Source organism: Danio rerio, chromosome 2 (assembly GCF_052040795.2).
Source record: "Danio rerio strain M-AB ecotype USA chromosome 2, GRCz13ab, whole genome shotgun sequence".
In the NCBI taxonomy this organism is placed as follows: domain Eukaryota; kingdom Metazoa; phylum Chordata; class Actinopteri; order Cypriniformes; family Danionidae; genus Danio; species Danio rerio.
Genome location: NC_141022.1, coordinates 14,202,902 through 14,224,558, shown reverse-complemented (window position 1 = coordinate 14,224,558; position 21,657 = coordinate 14,202,902). Strand labels below are relative to the sequence as shown.

General features: G+C 34.4%; 2 protein-coding genes across 14 annotated transcripts in view; one reads left to right on the top strand and one right to left on the bottom strand.

Annotated features, from left to right (window-relative positions):
* The window catches only part of cfap57 (cilia and flagella associated protein 57), a 311,646-nt gene extending 307,590 nt beyond the window's left edge, over positions 1-4,056 (bottom strand). For all 13 annotated transcript variants that reach the window (XR_015477379.1, XR_015477380.1, NM_001442688.1 and 10 more), the window contains 2 exon segments: positions 3,803-4,056; positions 61-371 (listed from right to left, as the gene is read on the bottom strand). Coding sequence is in view for 11 of the 13 variants with exons in the window: in NM_001442688.1 (NP_001429617.1) it covers positions 61-371; positions 3,803-3,956 (465 nt within the window). In the remaining 2 variants the exon portion in view is untranslated.
* Positions 1-21,657, top strand: part of LOC147846232 (uncharacterized) — an 849,179-nt gene that overhangs the window by 61,796 nt on the left and 765,726 nt on the right. The gene's annotated exons all lie outside the window — the stretch shown is intronic.

Here is a 21,657-nt window from a genome sequence, read left to right as displayed (position 1 = left end):
AAATATATGTGACCAAAAGAATGCCAATTTCAAGCCCTACTTTTTTATAAGCATATTTACCTGGTTGATGGGCCCATTGTTGCTAATATTTACAGTAGCCATGACCTTCTTCTTTTCCCACATCCAGAGAAAAAGAGTCCAGTCTGGCCCACCTGCCTGACCAATCAGATACTTTGAGTCAGGAGAAAAGGCCATGCAGACAAACTCATCCACCACCATCTCTCCTCCGGTCAACACTTTCCTCCTTCTGTTCTGCTCTTGCTCTAAATCAAACACAGTGATGGTGGCTTTCTCTCTACATTCAGACACAGCCAGATAGCGCCTGTTTGTGCTGATGGCCAAAGCCTGCATGCCCTGACTTCTCTCTGTACCTGTGATCAGGAAACAAATGCTGGTTACCATAGTGTTAAATACAGCAATCAGATGATCTAAAATATGTGAGGCCAGGTCACATTTTATCTCAAACATAGTTTGCATAAACATAATTTGCAGTGTTTATTAATTTGTGTATTTAAATTCTGCTATTTGCCTATGGTATTTTCATATCATATAAACATTTTCTGCATTAGACGAGAAATACACTCCCTGGCCACTTTATTAGGTACCCCTTACTAGTACCAGATTTTACCCCCTTTTGTCTTCAGAACTGCCTTATTCCTTCATGGATAATCCATACATTCAACAGGGTACTGGAAATGTTCCTCAGAGATTTTGGTCTATATTAACATATCCACACAATTGCTGCAAACTTGGCGGCAAAATCTCCCATTCCACCACATCCTTAAGGCGCTCTATTAGATTGAGATCTGGTGACTGTGGAGGCCATTTGAGTACAGTTGACTCATTGTCATGATTAAGAAACCAGTCTAAGATAATTTGCGCTTTATGACATGGCGCGTTATCTTGCTGGAAGTAGCCATCAGATGATGGGTACACTGTGGTAATAAAGGAATGGATATGGTCAGCAACATTACTCATGTAGGCTGTGACATTAGCCCCTTTCACACATACAGACCTTTCCGGAAAATTACCGGCAATTTTCCGGAAAGGTTGTATGTGTGAACAGGTCCTTTTTGAAAATACCGGTAAATTCGTTCTGGCTATTTTCCGGAAAGAGAAGTTGTAACATTACCGGCAATTTGCCGGAATGCTGCGCTGTGTGAACGCAGAAGGAAGATTTCCGGAATAAGCTCGTGCACGTCTAGAACGTGCTGACGTGAGACGTCTGCTTTAGCCAATCACAACAGTCAGACGCATTTACGTCCGCGCGGTTTGTGAGAATAAAAGCCTTTGAATATTTTTCCAGACACATTTAGCTGCTAGAAGTTAGTCAGATAACGTTTATATGTTCTTCTTAATGCCAACTGTGCAAATAATCATCGATAAGATGCTTATGATAAGCCGTTGTTTGTTTACCTTCAAGCTTTGCGTGTGCCCATGAAACAGCCTGTGAGCGTCAGCACACGCACATATTATGAACATCTCGACATGCGAATATGATCCAGTGAAAGTTGTTTACAATATAAATCATCCACAGAGTTTGTAATTTAGTCAAATGTTTACAAATACAAGCGCAGCCGTTTAAAGCTCATTTGTGGTGAATGATGTCAGAATTTACCGGTATTTTGGAATGGATGTGTGAATGCTCTTTTCCGGAAAATTTCCGTAACGTCCTCGCCTGTGTGAACAGCGCTTTTTTGAATATACCGGTAAAGTCGTTCCGGAAATTTTCCGGATATTTACCGGTATCACTGTGTGAAAGGGGCTATTTTTCACACCATTACACCACCACCAGCAGCCTAAAACCATTGATACAAGGCAGGATGAGTCCATGCTTTCATGTTGTTGATGCCAAATTTTGACCCTACCATCCAAATGTCACAGCAGAAATCAAGACTCATCAGACCATGCAACAATCTCCAATCTTCCACTGACCAATTTTGGTGAGCCTGTGTGAACGCAGCCACGCCACACCATGCAACGACATGCATTTCAGAATTCTAAACATAGGTTTCTATCAGGGTACACACACCGGCGGTGTCCGTGGTGCCCAGCCATGCTGTTCATATTTCTGCCGCGCCACAGAGTGCCATCTAAATAGTTTCATGTTAAATATCATGTGAATGTGCGAGAGGGGTCTGGCTACAGACTCGGTGCAGTGCAATCTGAAAACTCCAATGAGTGCATTGTGTCTGACATTGCATCGCTGAGTGATGCAATCTCAGCTTCCATCATAAAGGCTGCCTCCAGATACTATTGTAATGTGCGCATCTGGTGTGCGATACTTTTAACTGTCATGTGCGCGTCGTGTTGCAGCGCCGAGCTGCGCATCCAGAGTGTAAACTGCTATAACCTCAGTTTCCTGTGCTTAGCAGACAGAACTGGCACCCAGTGTGGTCTTCAGCTGCTGAAGCCCATCCACCTCAAGGTTCAAAGTGTTGAGTGGTTATTACTGTTGCCTTTCTATTAACTTGAACCAGTCTGTTTATTCTCCTCTGACCTATGGCATCAACAAGGCATGTGCGCCCACAGAACTGCCGCTCACTGGATATTTTCTCTGTTTAGGACCATTCTCTGTAAACCCTGAAGATTGTGCGTGAAAATCCCAGTAGATTTCTAAAATACAGACCAGCCTTAAACCCTCTTTCTGATTAGAAATTTGCGTTAATAAGCAGTTGGACATGTCTACCTAGTAAAGTGGCTGGTGAGTGTATATTTTATTAAATAAATTCATTCATTAATTCATTTTCTTGTCGGCTTAGTCCCTTTAATATTCCAGGATCGCCACAGCAGAATGAACCGCCAACTTATCCAGCAAGTTTTTATGCAGTGGATGCCCTTCCAGCCGCAATCCATCTCTGGGAAACATCCACACAAACATGCACACACACACTACGAACAATTTAGCCTACCCAATTCACCTGTACCGCATGTCTCTGGACTGTGAGGGAAATCAGAGCACCCGGAGGCAGGGAGAACATACAAACACCACACAGAAACGCCAACTGAGCCAAGGTTCGAACCAGCGACCCAGCGACCTTCTTGCTGTGAGGCAACAGCACTACCTACTGCGCTACTGCCTCGTCTTTATTAAATTACAATCATTTTAAATTTAAACTTGTAGATTTACATGTGTAATCAATTCCAACTGAAATTTTAAGTAAAATCATTTATTTATTTACATTCACATACAGTAAAATATAACATCATGCTTTAATTTGTTAGTTTTTTTTTATATGCTTCAGGGATCTGACACTGAAGCATAAGTTATAAAAAGACACTGATCATCAGACGTAGGCTATAAACATTTTATTATTAGTAATATTAATAATACTGCATATTTAAATTAGTACTGAATATTTATATAAGACTCTATTTTTTTTTTTTTTTTTCAAAATTTAAAAGAAGTTGTTTTGTTTTGCTTAAACACAAGCAATATTTTAGGACAATGTAATCCCCCAATATTATAACGTTAATTATTTTCAAGACAACTGGTGATAATTAATCTTGGTGACCCCGGATTAATAAAGGGACTAAGCCAACAAGAAAATTAATGAATGAATGATAATTAACCTTATTTTCCGTTACAAAAAGTGAGCGTTTAACAATATTCTCTCATTTTAGGACTAACCTTAACGTTAATTTGAATTATTATGCAGCAATGTGATTGTCGTAGATAGCTTCTAACGTTAATAGTTTGCATGTAAGATAAATAGGTCTATAATACATGCATTAAGTGTATGTGTATTCAGTTACTATGTGTTGTTTACTATAATGAAATATTGGAGTAAAGTTAACTTACCTGGAATAAATCGTTGGAATTTCTGATCGATGTTATAGCGCACACAGTTGTTTCCACACGGAAATATGATGGTTTGTTCATCAAGATACAACAAATTATTCTTCACTCCTGCCCGGAGTCCGAACACATGAGACGGTGCCGCTACTGTAGCCATCTGGCAAAATTATTTAGTCTGCAATCTGTTGAAAAATACAAATTTAGCGAGATGTCGGGTGTCGCTAGTATGGTATGACGCTCCAGTGTTTACAGTTACTACGGTAACATAAAGATACAAAACTGAGCAGTGTGCTTGCGTCACTATGCGTCAGTCTCGCTCTGGGGATAAGGTCGCAAGTTGGCTTTGGCTCAACATTGCCTAACACAATTGAGATGTTTTATAAAGATGTATCAAGTTGGTTTACTACTCAAAGATATACAGGTGTCCAACAAGGATGTCCTATCCCCTCCTTTTTTCATTTTAGAGACAGAAATACCTTCTATAACTTTAATTAATACCCTAAACTTAAAAGGCATAGATATTTTTAAGAGAATACAATTTTCTCAACTGGCAGACGACACTACTTTATTTTTACAAGACAGTTTTCAAATTACCGAAGCCATAAAATCAATAAAACATTTTCGGATGATCAGGTCTTTAATCGAACTTAGATAAATGTGAAATTGTAATTCTGTGCGACTGCAATGACTTGCTGTTAAATGGTAAACCAGCGAAAGAAAGTTATATTTTTGGATTAATATATTAATAAAAATAACTTTTTCAAAAACAAAACTATACATTTTTCCTAAACTAAATATTTAATTTAGAATAAAACAACTCAGAATATCCTTAATCTATGGCTACAGAGGGATCTATTTATTTATGGGAGAATTCTTATATTAAAAGCAGAAGGTCTCTCCCAGCTAGTATCATTTATTGTCCTTAACTGTTAATAATAAGATCAAGAAAGATATAGCCTAAATATTTTTTTTTTTATTTATTTATTTGGAAATATATAAGTCTCATAAACTAAAAAAGCATTAATTTCACTTAAAGACAAAGGGGATAAGAAGACACACAAAAAAACATTCACACACACACATACACTACGGACAATTTAGCTTGTCCAATTCACCTATACTGCATGTCTTTGACGCAGCCGAGTCTCAAACCAGCGACTTTATTGCTTTAAGGCGAACATGCTACCCACTGCGCCACTGCATCGCCCTCTTGGAAAATATGTAAACTTTTTCCACATAAAATATTTATATATATATTATATTATTATTTTTTTTTTTTGTTGTTGTTGTTGGTACGACAGAAATATATTAAATTTATTTTCCTTATTTGATGACTTGGGGAACTTGTTAACTTAGCAAGAATTTTTTGACAACTCATCAATTTCCTACACTGTTGAGCAAGGGGAAGCTGCAGGTCCAGAGACCCAACTACACGCTTTTTTATTATTAACAATGCTTGAACAGTAACAGAATGGCATTAATACTTTTTAGAATTACACAAAAGACTGAGTTAACAATCAAATTGCATACATTCACAATCTTTCCATTCTCGTTAATGACACAACATATATAAATAAATAAAATAACACAATTTAACAAAAAGTAAATGCTAAAGAAACTTAGGTAGCAGGGGAGTAAAAGTTCTTAAAATATGAAAACAAAATCATCCAATGATGAGTATAAATATTTTGCTTTTTGGCTTTTCATCTCTCTTAATGTCTTCATATACATCACAAATTCTTTTTTAAACACCACTAGTCTTAGGGGAATTTTTAAAAATTTACATTTGTGAATATGGAATTTTAAAGAGCCCATATTATGGGTTTTTGAAAATGCCCTTCCATTTAGTGTGTAACACAGCTCTATGTGAAGTTAAATATCCAGCTAAGGCTTAAATATTTAAGTGTACAGTGTTTAAAACTGTTGATTCATCTATAAAACAGATGACTCATAGTGCTTCAAATGAGTCGTCTTGATAACGAGTCATTAGGTGTTTCGCCATGACGTAATAACAAAATCAAGTTATTCACACGCAAACATGGGAGATTTGAAACCTGCGGCCCCGCCTTCTAACACAGAAACCCACACACACAAACATGCCGGTAGATTGAAGTCACACTGCAGACGAATATTATTGAGTCTCTACCCAAAGATTAAACGTCAGCATTATAACCCTTGAGCAGTTGGAAACTACTGCAAACTTCTGAAAACTACATGCTACAAAGAATACTTTGTTCTTTGAAGCATAACAAGTTAAAGAAAGGATCAGTAAAGAGTTAAAGAAAGGATCAGTAAAGAAAGGATCAGTAAAGAGTACTGATGAAAATGTCAGGACATGGATAATTTTCTTCCTCCATTTCTCAGGTGTAAGTACATACGATTAAAGTTGTTGCCTTATTTTCTCTAGCTTTCGAATGTATTTAGTTGTGATTCGTTACTTATAACCACGTGTACTGTATCAGGTTAACTCGCTATATTCTCATATCGCGTGCAAAGCCACGTTAAAAATGCAATGCGTGCCGTTTTGTTTACGTTCCGTGGAGGAGGGTAATGTGTGTGTGTGTGTGTGTGTGTGTGTGTGTGTGTGTGTTTGTGAAAAGAGCAGAGTTTGACAAGCTAGGAGATCTCCTCGCCAGTTCTTGGAGTTTTTGCTCAATAAAATAGTTGGTAGTCAGTATTTTCGAGTCCATCGTCTGTATTTACATTCACCCACTGGCAGCTAAAATCCACGCCTTACACTATCGAGGTTGTATGCACTGTGACTACTTTTATAATGTTGATTAGCTGCTGGGCATTTCACTCTGTCTCTCGCTGAAGGCAGTCAGTGTCGACCAATCGCAACAGACTGTCATTGGTCCAATCTGCGCAGATTAGCTTCAGGCTAAGGAGGGGTTTGGGAACAAATGAATCACTGGACGATGAAAGTGTTTTTTAACCTTGCATGCATATTAGACTGTTGTTGGAGACCCTTACAACTAAAATATGACCCTATTTCATATATAATATGGGATCTTTAATAACAAAAGCAAATTATTCATTATATAAGATATCTTTTTATCCATAAGTATTAGGCCAAGCTTAATAATTTCCCATGAGAAGAAAAGTCTTATAGATATTTTATGTTGTATCCAAACTTAAACTTCATCCCAAAATCTTTGTACCTCATTACATTGGAAAAACAAGTGTTCAGTTGTTTCTATATCTACATTCCAAAACTGGCATACATTTGAGTCACCAATATTGAAGTTTAACCTTAGAAATTCTTTTGCATTAATGTGATTTATAATTTTAAAGTGCACTTCTTTACATTTAGGATTAACAGGATATAAAAGGATTATTTTTCTAATATCATAAATATTTTTCTTATCATAATGAGACAAAATATAAGCTCTCTTAACAGGTTCTGGAAAACAGCACTGTGTTAGACAATCTGTCAAAAATTAGTTTGAGCATTTTATATCTGTAAGCTTAACATTTTCTATCTTAAGATTTATTATTTTGGGATTTATCGTTAAATATTTTATTTGTTCTTCTACTAGGTTAACCATTTGCAATGGTATATTCTTAATAGTTTTATCATATCTTTTAGGGGAACAACTTATTTGGTATTTTCTATAGAAAGCATCGTGACTCAACATATTTCCTGAATTATCCATAACATGTGTTATTGACCATATGCTATTCTTCCACCATTCGTCAATAAACAAAGATTTTCTATTCACTAAAATACACCTATTATTCCAAATAGATATGTTATGTGGGCTAAAATTATGTTTAAATGTCAGTTTCCAATATAATAGCACATGTTAATGAAAAGCAGAAAGTTTTAAGGTAAGTTTAGACAATTCAAAATCATTCTGTAATATAAAAACTAATACCATCACATTTCTTAAATATAACTGTAGGAATCTCAAACCAAAAAGAAGGTTCATTTTTAATGAAAGATTAAGTTTAATGGCCCCATTCATTATATCAAAGTTTATTGTTTTAAGACATCCCTCCTCATAATCTTTAATCATATCACTCTTACGTATGTAGTGATTTTTCATTTACCAAATAAAATTAAAGTTCAACTTGTTTACTGCTTTTATCTTTTTACCTGACACTGCTAAGGAAAAACATGGATAAATGATTCTAGAGAGGCTTTCTATTTTCATTAATAAGATTCTACCAAAGATTGTTATGTCTCTCTGTAACCAACTAGTTAATATTAATTTACATTTATCTAAATTTCTGGTCAAAATTAAAATTTTCTAAATTTCCTGTTTTTTTTTTTGGATAGCCAAATTCCTAAATATTTAATTTCCTTTTTTACTGGAATATTGTACAAAGATGTATTGGTGTGATCATGGATGGCCATTAACCCGCATTTTGACATATTTAAACATAAACCTAAAGCTTCTGAGAATTTTCTTATAGACTGGAGAGCTAAGGGAATTTGTTTTTCATTCATTCATTCATTTTCTTGACGGCTTAGTCCCTTTAATAATTCGGGGTTGCCACAGCGGAATAAACCGCCAACTTATCAAGCTAGTTTTTACGCAGCAGATGCCCTTCCAGCCGCAACCCATTTCTGGGAAAAATCCACAAACACATTCACTACGGACAATTTAGCCCACCCAATTCACCTGTACCACATGTCTTTGGACTGTAGGGGAAACCGGAGCACCCAGAGCAAACCCACGCGAAGGCAGGGAGAACATGCAAACTCCACACAGAAATTCCAACTGAGCCGAGGTTCGAACCAGCGACCTTTTTGCTGTGAGGCAACAGCACTACCTACAGCGCCACTGCCTCGCCCGGAATTTGTTTTTCATTTTTCAAAAAATTTGTAAGAGTTGTGTAAGAGATACAGAGCTGTTTATATATTTATAAATCATTCTAACAATGTTTATAAATTTGGGACCAAAACCAAAATGATTATGTCCGAAAGATAAATGAATGTTTCACCAGGTCAAAAGCCTTAAAAAAATCCAAAAATAAAACTAATCCATCTTCTTTAATTAATAGACTTTAAAGTCGTTGTTGACTTCCGTGAGTGTTTCGATTTGTTTTTCTATCACCTTGATTTTGTCTTTACATTCTTTAGGCCCTGTGCATTTATCTGGACGAATTTGGCAACGCTAGCAATCATTGCACTGTGTTGTTTCATTTGCATGCTTAGTTCCTCGTGTTGATCCTCTATTTTGTTTCCAAGTGTTTTAATACGAGAATAGCCAAATTGGACACTTTACTTTGCTTGTTCTCTGTTGGCTTTTTTGGTTTTTTGACTGTCTGCGATTTAAATGGTGTTGGAGGACCAGAATCAGTACCTCTCTCTCTTTTGCTCGCACCTGAAGTTACGTCCATCACGTAGCAGTGTGCCTCCAGTTCAATCATCTTCTAAATGGATTTGGGTACAATTAACTGACATTTATAACAGATGAGAGTGAACTTTAACTATTCAAATCAAACAAACTTGGGACTAAAGTGAGAGCTCGTAACAATCGCTGCTTCTTAGTGCAACATCTTGCCGGAAGTCCCGACCCAACTACACGCTCATACTTGCGCTCACAGATCTGCACTTCCAGACCTGCACTTCCAGACCTATAGTTTTCTTAGACAGTGCCCCCTGCTGTTGGGTTGGGTGAATCGGCAGGTACGGAGACCCAACTGCAAACTCAGACCAGCACTTGCAAGCAACATCAGACACGCGAGTAAGGTTATTGATTTTTAAAGCGATTTCTGAAAATTACCAGGTTTTATGGCATAAATCAATGTGGTGTAAAATATTACACTAACAAATAATTATTTCAGTGTTTGATTTGATCAAAATTAAAATTGCATTATTTTATTATATTTACAGCTTGCTTTTATTTTATGTATTATTGTACCATTCTGGTAAAAAAATTTTAGCAATGTTTTCTGGCAAAAAAAAAAAACAAAAAAAACTTTTAAGTAAAAATGTTAAAATAAAATGTATAATATATAATGAAATTATTATTTGTAACATATTTTAGTGCTATATAGGTCTACAGTACAAAGTGCTACTAAAGACAATAACAGTAACACAATAACAGTTTATCAATTATTAATAAGTTCTGTAATAATTACAAATATGTTTTTTGGAAATCAAAATATAAGTTACTCTGCATAGAATTTACAATATGGGCTCTCTTAGGTTAAATCAAAAATAATTTGCTTGTGATGTGTATTTTTTCCCAGATTGATGGTACAATTTAAAAAGGGGGTCTCTGCCAACCCTAATACAATGCACCAAAGATTCAGATATTTCCAGCTTTTTTGCTCTATAAATGAAAAATCTCCCCAACAAGAATGTAAAGAATCAGGGTATCTTCCGTCCAATCCATATCCGTTTTCAAACAAAAAAAGGAAAATGAAAAAAACGGCCGTTTTTTCGTTTTTCATTTGCTCACAAGAAACGGATAAATGAAATTTTGGCTCAATTTTCGTTTTTTTTAATTTAGGGTAGGAAAATGGATAAAAGATCTTCAAAATTCATTACACACATGTAGGCAGAGCTGAAACGCCAACTTTGAGCTCGTGACGTAGCCCTCAAAATAAGAGCCCTCTGTGGACCAGCACCCAGGCTTCTTACTATTACTATTATTTAATTATATATATAAGCTAAGTTTACATATTCTGTCATTTGATCAGTTAGCAGGCTTACATTCATTGCGTATGCATCAATTAATTAAAAACATAAATTAGTAGTATTATTAGACATTTGTCATTAAAATAAGGTCAGTTCGCTGCCAAACGCTGAGCAAAGCCATTTCCAAGCAGCACCTAGTTTGCATGATTAGGCTATTTCCGGGTAAGGCCTATATAATAACAATGATGATGATGATGATAATAATAATAATAATCATAATAACAATAATGATGATAATACATGCCTAGTTCGCTACTAAACGTCCTGCAGCTCTGCATCTGATACGGAGCAAATATAGCAATTTCAGAGCAGCACCTAGTTTGCATGATTATTTTCGTGCAAGGCCTATGTAATAATAATAATAATAATAATAATAATAATAATAATAATAATATATGCCTATTAATTTGCTACCAAACATCTTGCTGTTGTGCACCTAATGCTGAGCAAAGACAGCCATTTGCGAGCAGCATCTGGTTTGCATTATTGTTTTCGAGCTACCGTAGGCCTAAAAAATAATAATAATAACAATAATAATAATAATTAATATTGTTCACTTATTGTTAATTATTGTTTAGTTTTTTTAATACTTTTAGCGGAACCAGATTAAAAACACATTGGGCTCAGCTGCTATAACAAAGGGTACTATTTTTTTAAATTATTTTATTTCCTCCTATTGATTTTGATTTCTCTCTCTCTCTCTCTCTCTCTCTCTCTCTCTCTCTCTCTCTATATATATATATATATATTTTTGATTTTTATATATTTTTTTAAATATTTCCCAAATGATGTTTAACAGAGCAATGACATTAGTACAGTATGTCTGATAATATTTTTTCTTCTGGATAAAGTCTTATTTGTTTTATTTCGGCTCAAATAAAAGGAGTTATTAATTTTTAAAAAAACATTTTTGGGACAAACTTTATAGCCCCTTTAAGCTATTTTTTTTCGATAGTCTACAGAACAAACCATCATCATACAATAACTTGCCTAATTACCCTAACCTGCCTAGTTAACCTAGTTAAGCCTTTAAATGTCACTTCAAGCTGTATAGAAGAGTCTTGAAAAATATCAAGTAAAATATAATTTACTGTCATCATGACAAAGACAAAATAAATATGTTATTAGAAATAAGTTTTTAAAACTATTATGCTTAGAAATGTGCTGAAACAATCTTCCCTCTATTAAACAGAAATTGTGGAAAAAAAAAAAAAACGGGGGCGCTAATAATACAGGGGGGCTAATCATTCTGACTTCAACTGTATATATATATTTATTTATTTATTTATAGGTCTAGCCCAGGGCGGGCTACACTGAATATTTTAAATAAGTGGGTTTAAATAAAATACAATAGGATTGTTGTCTGGGCACAAGCAACATCTCAGGTAGCCAACTCATTTAAGAGCTGAACTAAAAGAAGTTTAAGGGCAATACAATACGGTCTGCCGCAATGCCTATTTCACATGTGTTTTCTCACACAGACTTTCGAGACTTTCTAAAACAATGTTTATGTTATACAGCGGGTCCAGTTCCATATTGCACATATAAATATTGCATATAGGCCATTCGGTGCTGCCAACTGTTTGCCTTTTATTTAATGCATTTACTATTGTATGAAATAATAAAAAAGTGAAGTACGCTCGTAAAGTGCGTGATGCGCACAGAAATCCACGCATTCTGAATTAAGTTCTCTTTAACCCAATTCTGCTTAAATTGTAGAAAATCTTAAAAATGACAGGACTTTAATAAAGCCTTTTTCATCAGGAGAATTACAGTTATTAATAGCTTAGTCCTTATTAATGATCAGTTTATAAAATACATCATTTACAGATCTACTGATGAATACTTTATAGTTTTACAGCGCGTTTGTCAAAGATGTAGTCATTGATGTAAGCCTGCTAACTGATCAAATGATAGAATATGTTAACTTAGTGTATATGTATGTGTGTGTATATATATATATATATATATATATATATATATATATATATATATATATATATATATATATATATATTTAAATAATAATAATAATAATAGTTAGAAGCCTGGGTGCTGGTCCACAGCAGGGTATTATTTTGAAGGCAACATCACAAGCTCAGATTTGGTTGACTAATCAAAGCAAAGTTGGCGTTTCAGCTCCGCCTACATGTGTATAATGAATTTTGAAGTTGTTTATCTATTTTCTTCCACTAAATTAAAAAATGAAAATGCAGCCAAAATCTTGTTTTTTCGTTTTTTGTGAGCAAATAAAAAATGAAAAAACGTCAGTTTTCTTTATTTTCCTTTTTTGTTTGAAAACGGAGATGAATTGGACGGAAGATACCCTGATTGTAAAGCATTTATTATATTTGATGTTATTTTATATGTAAAAAATTATTATTACTCTAGTTATTATTTTTCACCATTTTTCTATTCTATTGACTTGTAGGACCTCATGAAAAAGTACACAAAAATCAAGTTTGTTGTGAGAAAATTACTCAGAGTACTATTGTGTATGAAGATAATCTTCAGCCCCTCAACTCAATACGAAACAGTGATAAATCCTTAATTATTAAAAAAACAACAACAAATGATGGAAAATATTCAAGAAACTGAGCAATATCTACACTGTAAAAAGTGCTACACTCACAAAGTTGGTTCTATCTACTTTAAATAATTGCAATCTAGTTAATTTTATTTGTTTTATACCAAAAAAATAAAATTTGCTTCCTCTTTACTTAAAATATATCAGTTTTTATATAACTGTATATTTTGAATAAAACTAATGCAATTTATTTGAGTAGATTTTTTTACGTGGTTATTGTGTAGAATAAATGTTATAAAAGTGAGTTGACACAGACAATTTATTAGAGCAGCTGTCGATGTGGGCAGGTGTTCATAAAACGTGATTTTAATAGTTTGGCGTGACTCCTTTTTCATTGCCCGGGATTTAGCAGGCAGACGCAGCTTCTGCAATGGTCGACATTAACTGCTCCCAGCAGCGGATCTGATTAACACGGTAAGTTGCAAATGTAGCCGAATGATAATTGTAAAGTCATGCAAAACTGCTGTCTTCGCTAGGCAGGTGAGGTTTTAGCTTTGTAAATTGTACTGTAGCCTTAGGTATGTTAACAGTTAGACTGCTCTCACATGGAAAGCTAAGTTGGCTAACGCTAACCAACGCTAGTTTATGCTAACGATTAAAAGTGATATTATTGAGAAAAATAGTGAAAGTAGTTTTAAAACAAATAGTAGGTATAACTAACATTACAGAACCGATTAACAAGGTCACTGGTGGGCGGTCGGGCTGTGGGAGTTCAGTTTGTTAGCGCTAACTTAGCTAAAGTTAGCTCACCTAAGTTATAGCAGCACATTAAGGATGGATATTAAATGCAGAAACATATGCAGCAGTTAAGTAGTTTGTGTTTAACGTAAGAGAAAGTACAACTTAAAGTTTGTGTTTTAGAGATTTATTCCATAAGTTTTTTTTAATGCTGCATAGTGAATAAATTACAGATTTACAATTTATTTTAACTTAAATTACATTTACTGATGTTTACAGAACCATTTAAACTGTATGCACCTCATTCTAAAATGCATGTTCTTGGTCTTTAGATACCAAAGTGATTTTGTTACCTGTGGATCTTCAAACTTCACATCCAGGTAAGAAAAACATTAGATACAATTACAGCTATAATTATTTGCAGGTAAGTAAAACATTGGTAAAATTGCAAACAATAGTGGGCTCCATAGAATTAACCTACATTTGATATCTGAAGATTTTTTTTATGTGTGCAACAGTAAAAACAGTAAAAAAAAAAAAAATATCCTAATGCAGTTTCTTATTATCTGTCAGTCTTTCAATAAAGCTAACTGATAACACTGAATCACTGAACTGTCATTTGCCAGTCACATTAAATTTATAGAAAAAGTCAATTAAATGTAGCTTTAGCAAAAAATTAATGTAAACCTTAATGTAATTTGTAAAATGGCAATGTATTTATTTATTTATTTAATAGAATTTGTATTATGACGTGCAAAGTTTGGTGCAAAATGAAGATGACGATTAAATTATAGAATTTGTATTCTATAATTTTCATATAGCCATTTTCAAACAGTTTTAATATCTAAATTGCATGCACATTCTTATGCTTTATAAGTTGCCAAACTTACTAAAGGTAACTTACTAAGGTAATTTTTAACTGATAAACTAAGGTGTTTCATCCATGCATCATTCTCACTGCACTTTTGTAACTTCACTTGTAGTTATTTCCTATTCAGTATTTAGCTATTTAATGTTGTTTGGTATCAACCACCTAAACTCCTGTTTCTTTTTGTCTCTACCAATAGAGTTGTGAGGAATCAGAGGTGCATGCAGCTGCCCACAAGAAAAATTTGCCATCAGCCCAACACAGTTTGGATTATCATAGGACTGTCAGAGGTTTGCCAAACCTGTCAAATGCATGATGGCTCCTGTTTGGACTTACCGATGTCCTCGACTTCAAGTATCCATCAAAACTGTATACATTTGAGATATATCAGAGACTCTTTGTGGGGCTGGACATTATGCATCCTAAATCTTCATCAAAATATGCAAATCTCCTCACTGAGTTGCCTTAGATGATTTCTCAATAGGATCTGGTATTATTAATGTTTTTATTTATGTATTGTGTATGTGTAGCCACATTAATGGCCTATTTTGTAGTCACTATTAAAAGGAACATTGATTGATATTGAATACATGTTATGGTCTTTAATCCATCTTCCCATTCTTATTTAATTGTTATTGACAGGAAAGTCTGTTTATCTGTTTTTCCTAGTGTATATTGTGCTTACAATATAGAAACGAAGATTTATTTTCTAAGGTTACAGCCAGAAGTTAATTGAATTAATTTTAAATCAAATATGCATGGTTAATTTTATTTAGATAATTAAGTTCATAATACTTAATTAAAATAAGTACAGTCAACATATAGCAATGTATAAGTAAGTTAAGTTTAACAAAAAAAGTAAGTTCATCTGATTTGAGTAATTTTAGAAATATTAGTTGGCTCAACTTAATTTTATTGCATTTGTTTTAAGCAATGTTTTAGTGTTTAAAATACTTAAAAAAGGCTGGAAGTTGAATCAACCTAAAACGTCCGATGCAACCACTTGCCTCACTTTTTATAAGTTAGATCTAGGTAACATTTTTTACAGTGTATTTACAAATACAATTAATAAAAATACAACAGAATTAATGCTTTAAATCAAAAATCGAGTATGTTTAATATTTAATATAATAATGTATTTAATCATAGCATAATATTTTATAATAGAAAAATAGTTTTACAATTTATTAGCAGCTGAATTCAGGTTAGTCAATCTTTTAAACAGCAGGTGGCACTGTAAAGGTCTGGAAGTGCAGGTCTAGCCGTCTGTGCGAGCAGCTGGCCTGCAGCTTCATACTGTTGACACTGTTAGACCTTACCGGAATTTTTTATAGTATTATACAGTTAGTCACTGTAATAGTTTGGTTACAGTAAGTAACTGGCAACAGTGTTGCCAGTTAATTACTGTAACTGAACCATTACAGTGAGTAGCTGGCAACAGTGTTGCCAGTTAAGTACTGTAATAGAGCAGTTGCGATAACTACCTGGAAAATGCTTACAGTTAATTACTGTACTGTAGTGTTACAACCCACAGAATTATAATGCATACACATTAACAATATGTCATATATAGTTATTGTAGTGTTTCTAAAAATAATCAGTATTCTTAACTGTTATAAAAAATGGAAAGCATATACATTCTTCAAACAAATGTATTTTATTGTTTTGGCAGCAAACAAATATTCAACAGAAAATGTCCAACAAAAGAAGAAATTAAGCAGATATGAATAATTTTTTTATTTACAATGAAACAAAAGGGTAAAATTAATGAACAACAGGTCTGCACAAGAAGGCAACTGCCAACATTTAAAGGGTCACGAAACACCAAAACACTTTTTTTGAGCTGTTGACAGTCGTATATGTGTCCCACACTGCTAAAAACACTATTAGGACACATATATTTCGATAAAAAGTTTAAATTGGTTGTTTTTGCGTTATTTCAAGCAAATTCGTACTTCCGGTTTGAAATGAATTTTTGAAGCTGCGTCACGGTCATGACATAATAGCGTTATATTCCAGCGTGCAGACTGGACATCTGTGCCAGAGTGTGTCTTATTATGTCTTAAAGTGTGATGCATTAATGCATGAGTAAGGCTTGGTTCAAACCAATCAGCGCGCTCTATTGTGCAATTTTATAAATATTCATTACTGTCACAGTGTTTAGACGACAGAGACGCCACGTTGTATTGGCAAAACAAGCGTGAAGTGTTGCTTTTATAGTTTAAGTTTTGTTTTCATTTTCTCTCTGTCAGAGAGCAGCTGGAGTCACGCGTGGATTACAATGTACGCGACGCTCGACAACAATAACTTACGTGTCTAAGGAGGATTATTGTTTACCTGAGAGCTGTTCTCATCTGCAAACGCTGAGATCCGGATTCGCTTGTAGTCTTCTTTTAATAAAGACGCGGCTCTAGTTGCTGGTGATAGTCCTGTCTTTACAGATTTGGTAAGTGAGCGACCGGTGCTCTTTGTTTATTCAGTTTGTTCGTATCGAACTAAGTTAACTATTGCACCGAGTGTAAACATGTTAGCACCACAACCAAACTTTAACCTTGTGTAGGATTTTCACCGCATTTAGTGACCGGAATAACACACTTTTTGACACACTTTTTGAGGCTTTCTGACATTGCCTGCTTTGTGTATCTAAGTTTCTGGGAAATGTGGAGGGGTTTTTTTCTCTCATTCGCTGTGCGGTATCAAACATTGCATGAAAAATACACGCTTAGAGCAGGTCCTCAAATCGAATATCTCGTTTGTCGCGAGGGGCATGAATGAATTCCCTAATTGAAAGAGCCAAACTGCAGTTAAAGTTCACAATTTAATAATTTGGCAAATAATTCGACTACAGATGTCCATGTAAACACCATCACTTTCTCCCGAGTATGTGTTTGTGTGTGTGTGTGTGTGTTTTGACTCTGAAACTCGCGCGTGCCCAAATAGACACTCCCACACCATCCCACTTTAGATCCTCCGACACTCCCCCCTAAACAGAGCTAGACACGACCACTTTTCTGACTTTTTCCAAAGTAGAGGTGTGAAAACACCCTGCTGAAACAAGGGGGTTTCATGGCCCTTTAACACAATCACATATCCAATAAAATAACTAGATAAATTAATTAACAAACTCCATCTAAAGCAAAAGATAAATAAATAAAAATCGGTTAGCATTGATCCTTGTGTTGCTCCACACCTGTAGGAATATAATAAAAATAATAATAATAATAATAATAATAATTTATGCATATATATTTAAGAAAGCCTTTAAACTATAAACTTAACACTTTAACTTACCTCATTTGAAGTTTTCCAGTCAACTTCTGCAAAAATGTATGTAAGTGCTATTTAAGGGGAAGATTTGTTTTAAACACACTGTAAGGTATTTTGCAAGAAAATAATATTCAACTTGCATTGCAAATGCTTAACTTGGTTAATCAGGAAAAGTGAACAAAGTTATAAGAAATACTGATAATTTCCTTGACCTGTTAAACATCTCTTGCGATATAATTGAAAAATAATTAAAATTTCAAAAGAGGGTGAATAATTTTGTCTTTAAATGTATGTCATTCATATATAATACTTACCTTTTGAATAAGAATCAAAATTGAATAAGAATCAAAAACACAACATAATTTATATATGCAGTTGAAGTCAGAATTATTAGCCCCCCTGAATTATTAGCCCCTGTTTATTTTTTCCCCTAATTTCTGTTTAACGGAGAGAAGATTTTTAAAAAACATTTCTAAACATAATCGTTTTAATAACTCATTTCTAAATACTGATTTATTTTATCTTTGCCAAGATGACAGCAAAAAATATTTGACTAGATTTTTTTCAAGACACTTCTATACAGCTCAAAGTGACATTTAAAGTCAATTAGGCAAGTTATTGTGTAACAACAGTTTGTTCAGTAGACTATTAAAAAGAAATTAGCTCAAAGGGACTAATAATTTTGTTTTTAAAATGTTTTTTAAAAAAATAAAAAACTGCTTTTATTCAAGCTAAAATAAAACTATTAAGACTTTCTCCAGAAGACAAAATATTATCAGATATGCGCTAAAATTTTCTTGCTCTGTTAAACATTGTTTGGGAAATATTAAAGAAATTTTTTTTAAGTTTTAAATAATTATTTTAAAAAAAGTATATTTAAAAAGAAATCCTGCAAATTACTCATATCAAATATTTTTTTAATTATGTTGCCATCGTGGGAGTGAAGCACCTGGGGATTTATTACTACTAAATTTAGGACTTAGTAAGACCTTATTTACCTCTCACACTGTGAACATGGTTATTATATTTTATGTTTACCCATTCGACAGTTATGCAAAGCTCATTGTTATTCAACTATTGGAGGGTCATTCAAATGTTATCCACCTGTCTCGCATACTGTGGAGCATCATCAGTGACATTGTTCCTTAACCTGAAAAAAAATATGAACTGCCCTGTGAACCACACCTTATGTCTGTTCCAGTGGAACAGAAAATGATCTGGGGAGGATCTAATGCACATGAATGTTTCTCTAAGTGCAATGAGACTTGCAACATGTTTGATCAATGCACTGAATTTTGTAATTCTATGGACTGAATACCACCACAGATGGCCACAAATGCAACAAAGCTGATCGCAGAAATGCCTGAGCAGCCACTTGAGCCCAAGCTCAACACAGCATGCTTACAACTAAAGAGACTGTGGGATTCAGCGATATAACTCCATCTTAATGTTAAAGCTGCTTTTAATGTTGTGATTTCAGGTGATGACATTGCTTCTACAACCAACACCAACACTCGCCTAAGCCATCCAAAGGCTATAATCTTGTGGTGGTCCCTTTAGAGACTGCTCAGAATTGCTCCAAGGGACCAGGGGAGGACTGTAAGATTCAAGAATTTCAAACCCTGAGAACTGTTATGGAATTTCATGAGACAAGACCATAAGAATTGATATGCAATACAACAATAGCCTTTCTGATCTGAGAAGAAGATCAGAAAAGTAGCTTTTCAACTGTTCTATTCATGTCACTGTTGACAATGGAAACACAGGCTGGAGATCAGTGCTACACCACAGCAGGGGGTAAAGCGAGAAAGTCCCCCTTCTTGATCATTTTGTTACCTTCTGATCAGAGCACATTTCACATAAAATGTTCAAGGTTTTAAAATGGTGTATCTTTCAGCACTATATTCATGTTTGGTATCATTTTAAATGTCTCTGTGTGATTAGTAAAGTGGTCTTAATTTTACAGTAATATTTCACTGGTATATATTGATTTGGTTTTTGACTTTGATAAGATATTTGCCAGATGCTCTCCCTCCTAAGAGATGGTTAAGTCCTCAAATTCACTAGGCAGGGGTCTCTGTGACACTTCTATTGACTTGAATTTAAGGCTGTTTGTTTTAACTTGAGTATATTAGGTAAAGATGTGGTATGGGTCGGGGGGATCTTGTAAAAAGACACCCCATTGCAGCATCTCTGATACTTATGCTGCAATATACTTCTTTGGTCAGGTATGCATCTATAATTCTTTGATTTATCTTTGATTAAAGGATGTCATATTGTTACAGTCTCATCTCTGAATTGGCTTCCTGATGGTTTTATTATGTAATTGGCAGAATACAATTTACCAGACAAATTAAATGTTAAGTTTTGATTCATTCTGAATTCTCCTGAAATCTTTTATATCCAGTAGATTATGTAGAGTCTTTTGCTACCTTTATGGTCTGGCATGGTTACATTTTGATTGATAGATGCATTTGATTATACGTAGCTGTTCTGGGCCGATAACATGTAAATCTTTTAATCATCTAATCACTGATTACACACACACACACACACACACAATTTAGCTTACCCAATTCACCTGTACAGCATGTCTTTGGACTGTGCGGGAAACCGGAGCACTCTGAAGAAACCCACGAGAACACAGGGTGAACATGCAAACTCCACACAGAAACACCAACTGAGCCAAGGATCGAACCAGCGACCTTCTTGCTTTGAGGCCACAGCACTACCTACTGCGCCACTGCATTGCCAACTGCAGGGAAACAAAGCAACCATCGCGGCAACCGCAGTGATCCCTTTTTTTTAAGTTTAGCTGTTCTTTTTTGCATTTGATTATTATGCATTTAATGTTATCACTGAAGCCGCTTTCTTCCAAAACTGAAAGTTGCTTCTTCTGTCTGGCAATATTTCTGCTTTTAATCGAATGAAATGTTCATTTAGATGAGCCAATGTTAAAAAATTGCCTTCAAGTAACTGTGACATGTGGCCACACATCGAAGCTGAGGTCTAATCTCATCTCTCTCACTCTCGCTGTCATCCAGACATTGATACAGACGCCACACAAGTCAAGTCACAAAACTGAGGCCGGTACCAGCTGACAGGTAAAATAGCTGAAGCCTTTGCAAAATCTGTCACAATACAGCACTGAAATTAACAGGCATAAATTTCTTTGAGCCAAAAAGTATTTCTGTACGATATCTGTTCAAAACGCAATCAGAGCCAATGTTATGTAGAAGTTGTGTCGCCTAATAATTATGTTAATTCAAATAAAATTAAAACCAAAATCAACAATTCATTGCATTTTTGTTTAATAAAAAATATATAGAAACGTAAAAAATCAGAGGGCAGCTATTGTGTTAATGTGTTTTAATATTAATAAAACATGCTTAGCTTATTTAAGCGTAACGGCTATATAGAAAGCCATTCAGAAAATATTATTTTATTGTGTACTGTGTTATAATGTATATTGTACAATAAAAACTAAATGTAGCATGTCTCGCTGTCATTTAAAACATGAAATTCATATCACACCAGAGCTGAAGTCTATGCAGTGTGTAAACTTACAGGGTGGTGTTGGTCAATAGTGATACTGCGCGCCACATTACTGAACTCCAAAATCTAAAGTGAGATTATGTTACCCAATATCCTATATTAACTTGAAATATTTTAAAAATAAAAGGCATTTTAAAAAGAAACAAAACACAAATAACAAAAAAAAAAAAACAGGTCCTGTGGAGTTCAGCAATGTTGCCATTGTATGCTGTGATCACAGTTAATAAGTTTGGTCATAATGGGTTGAA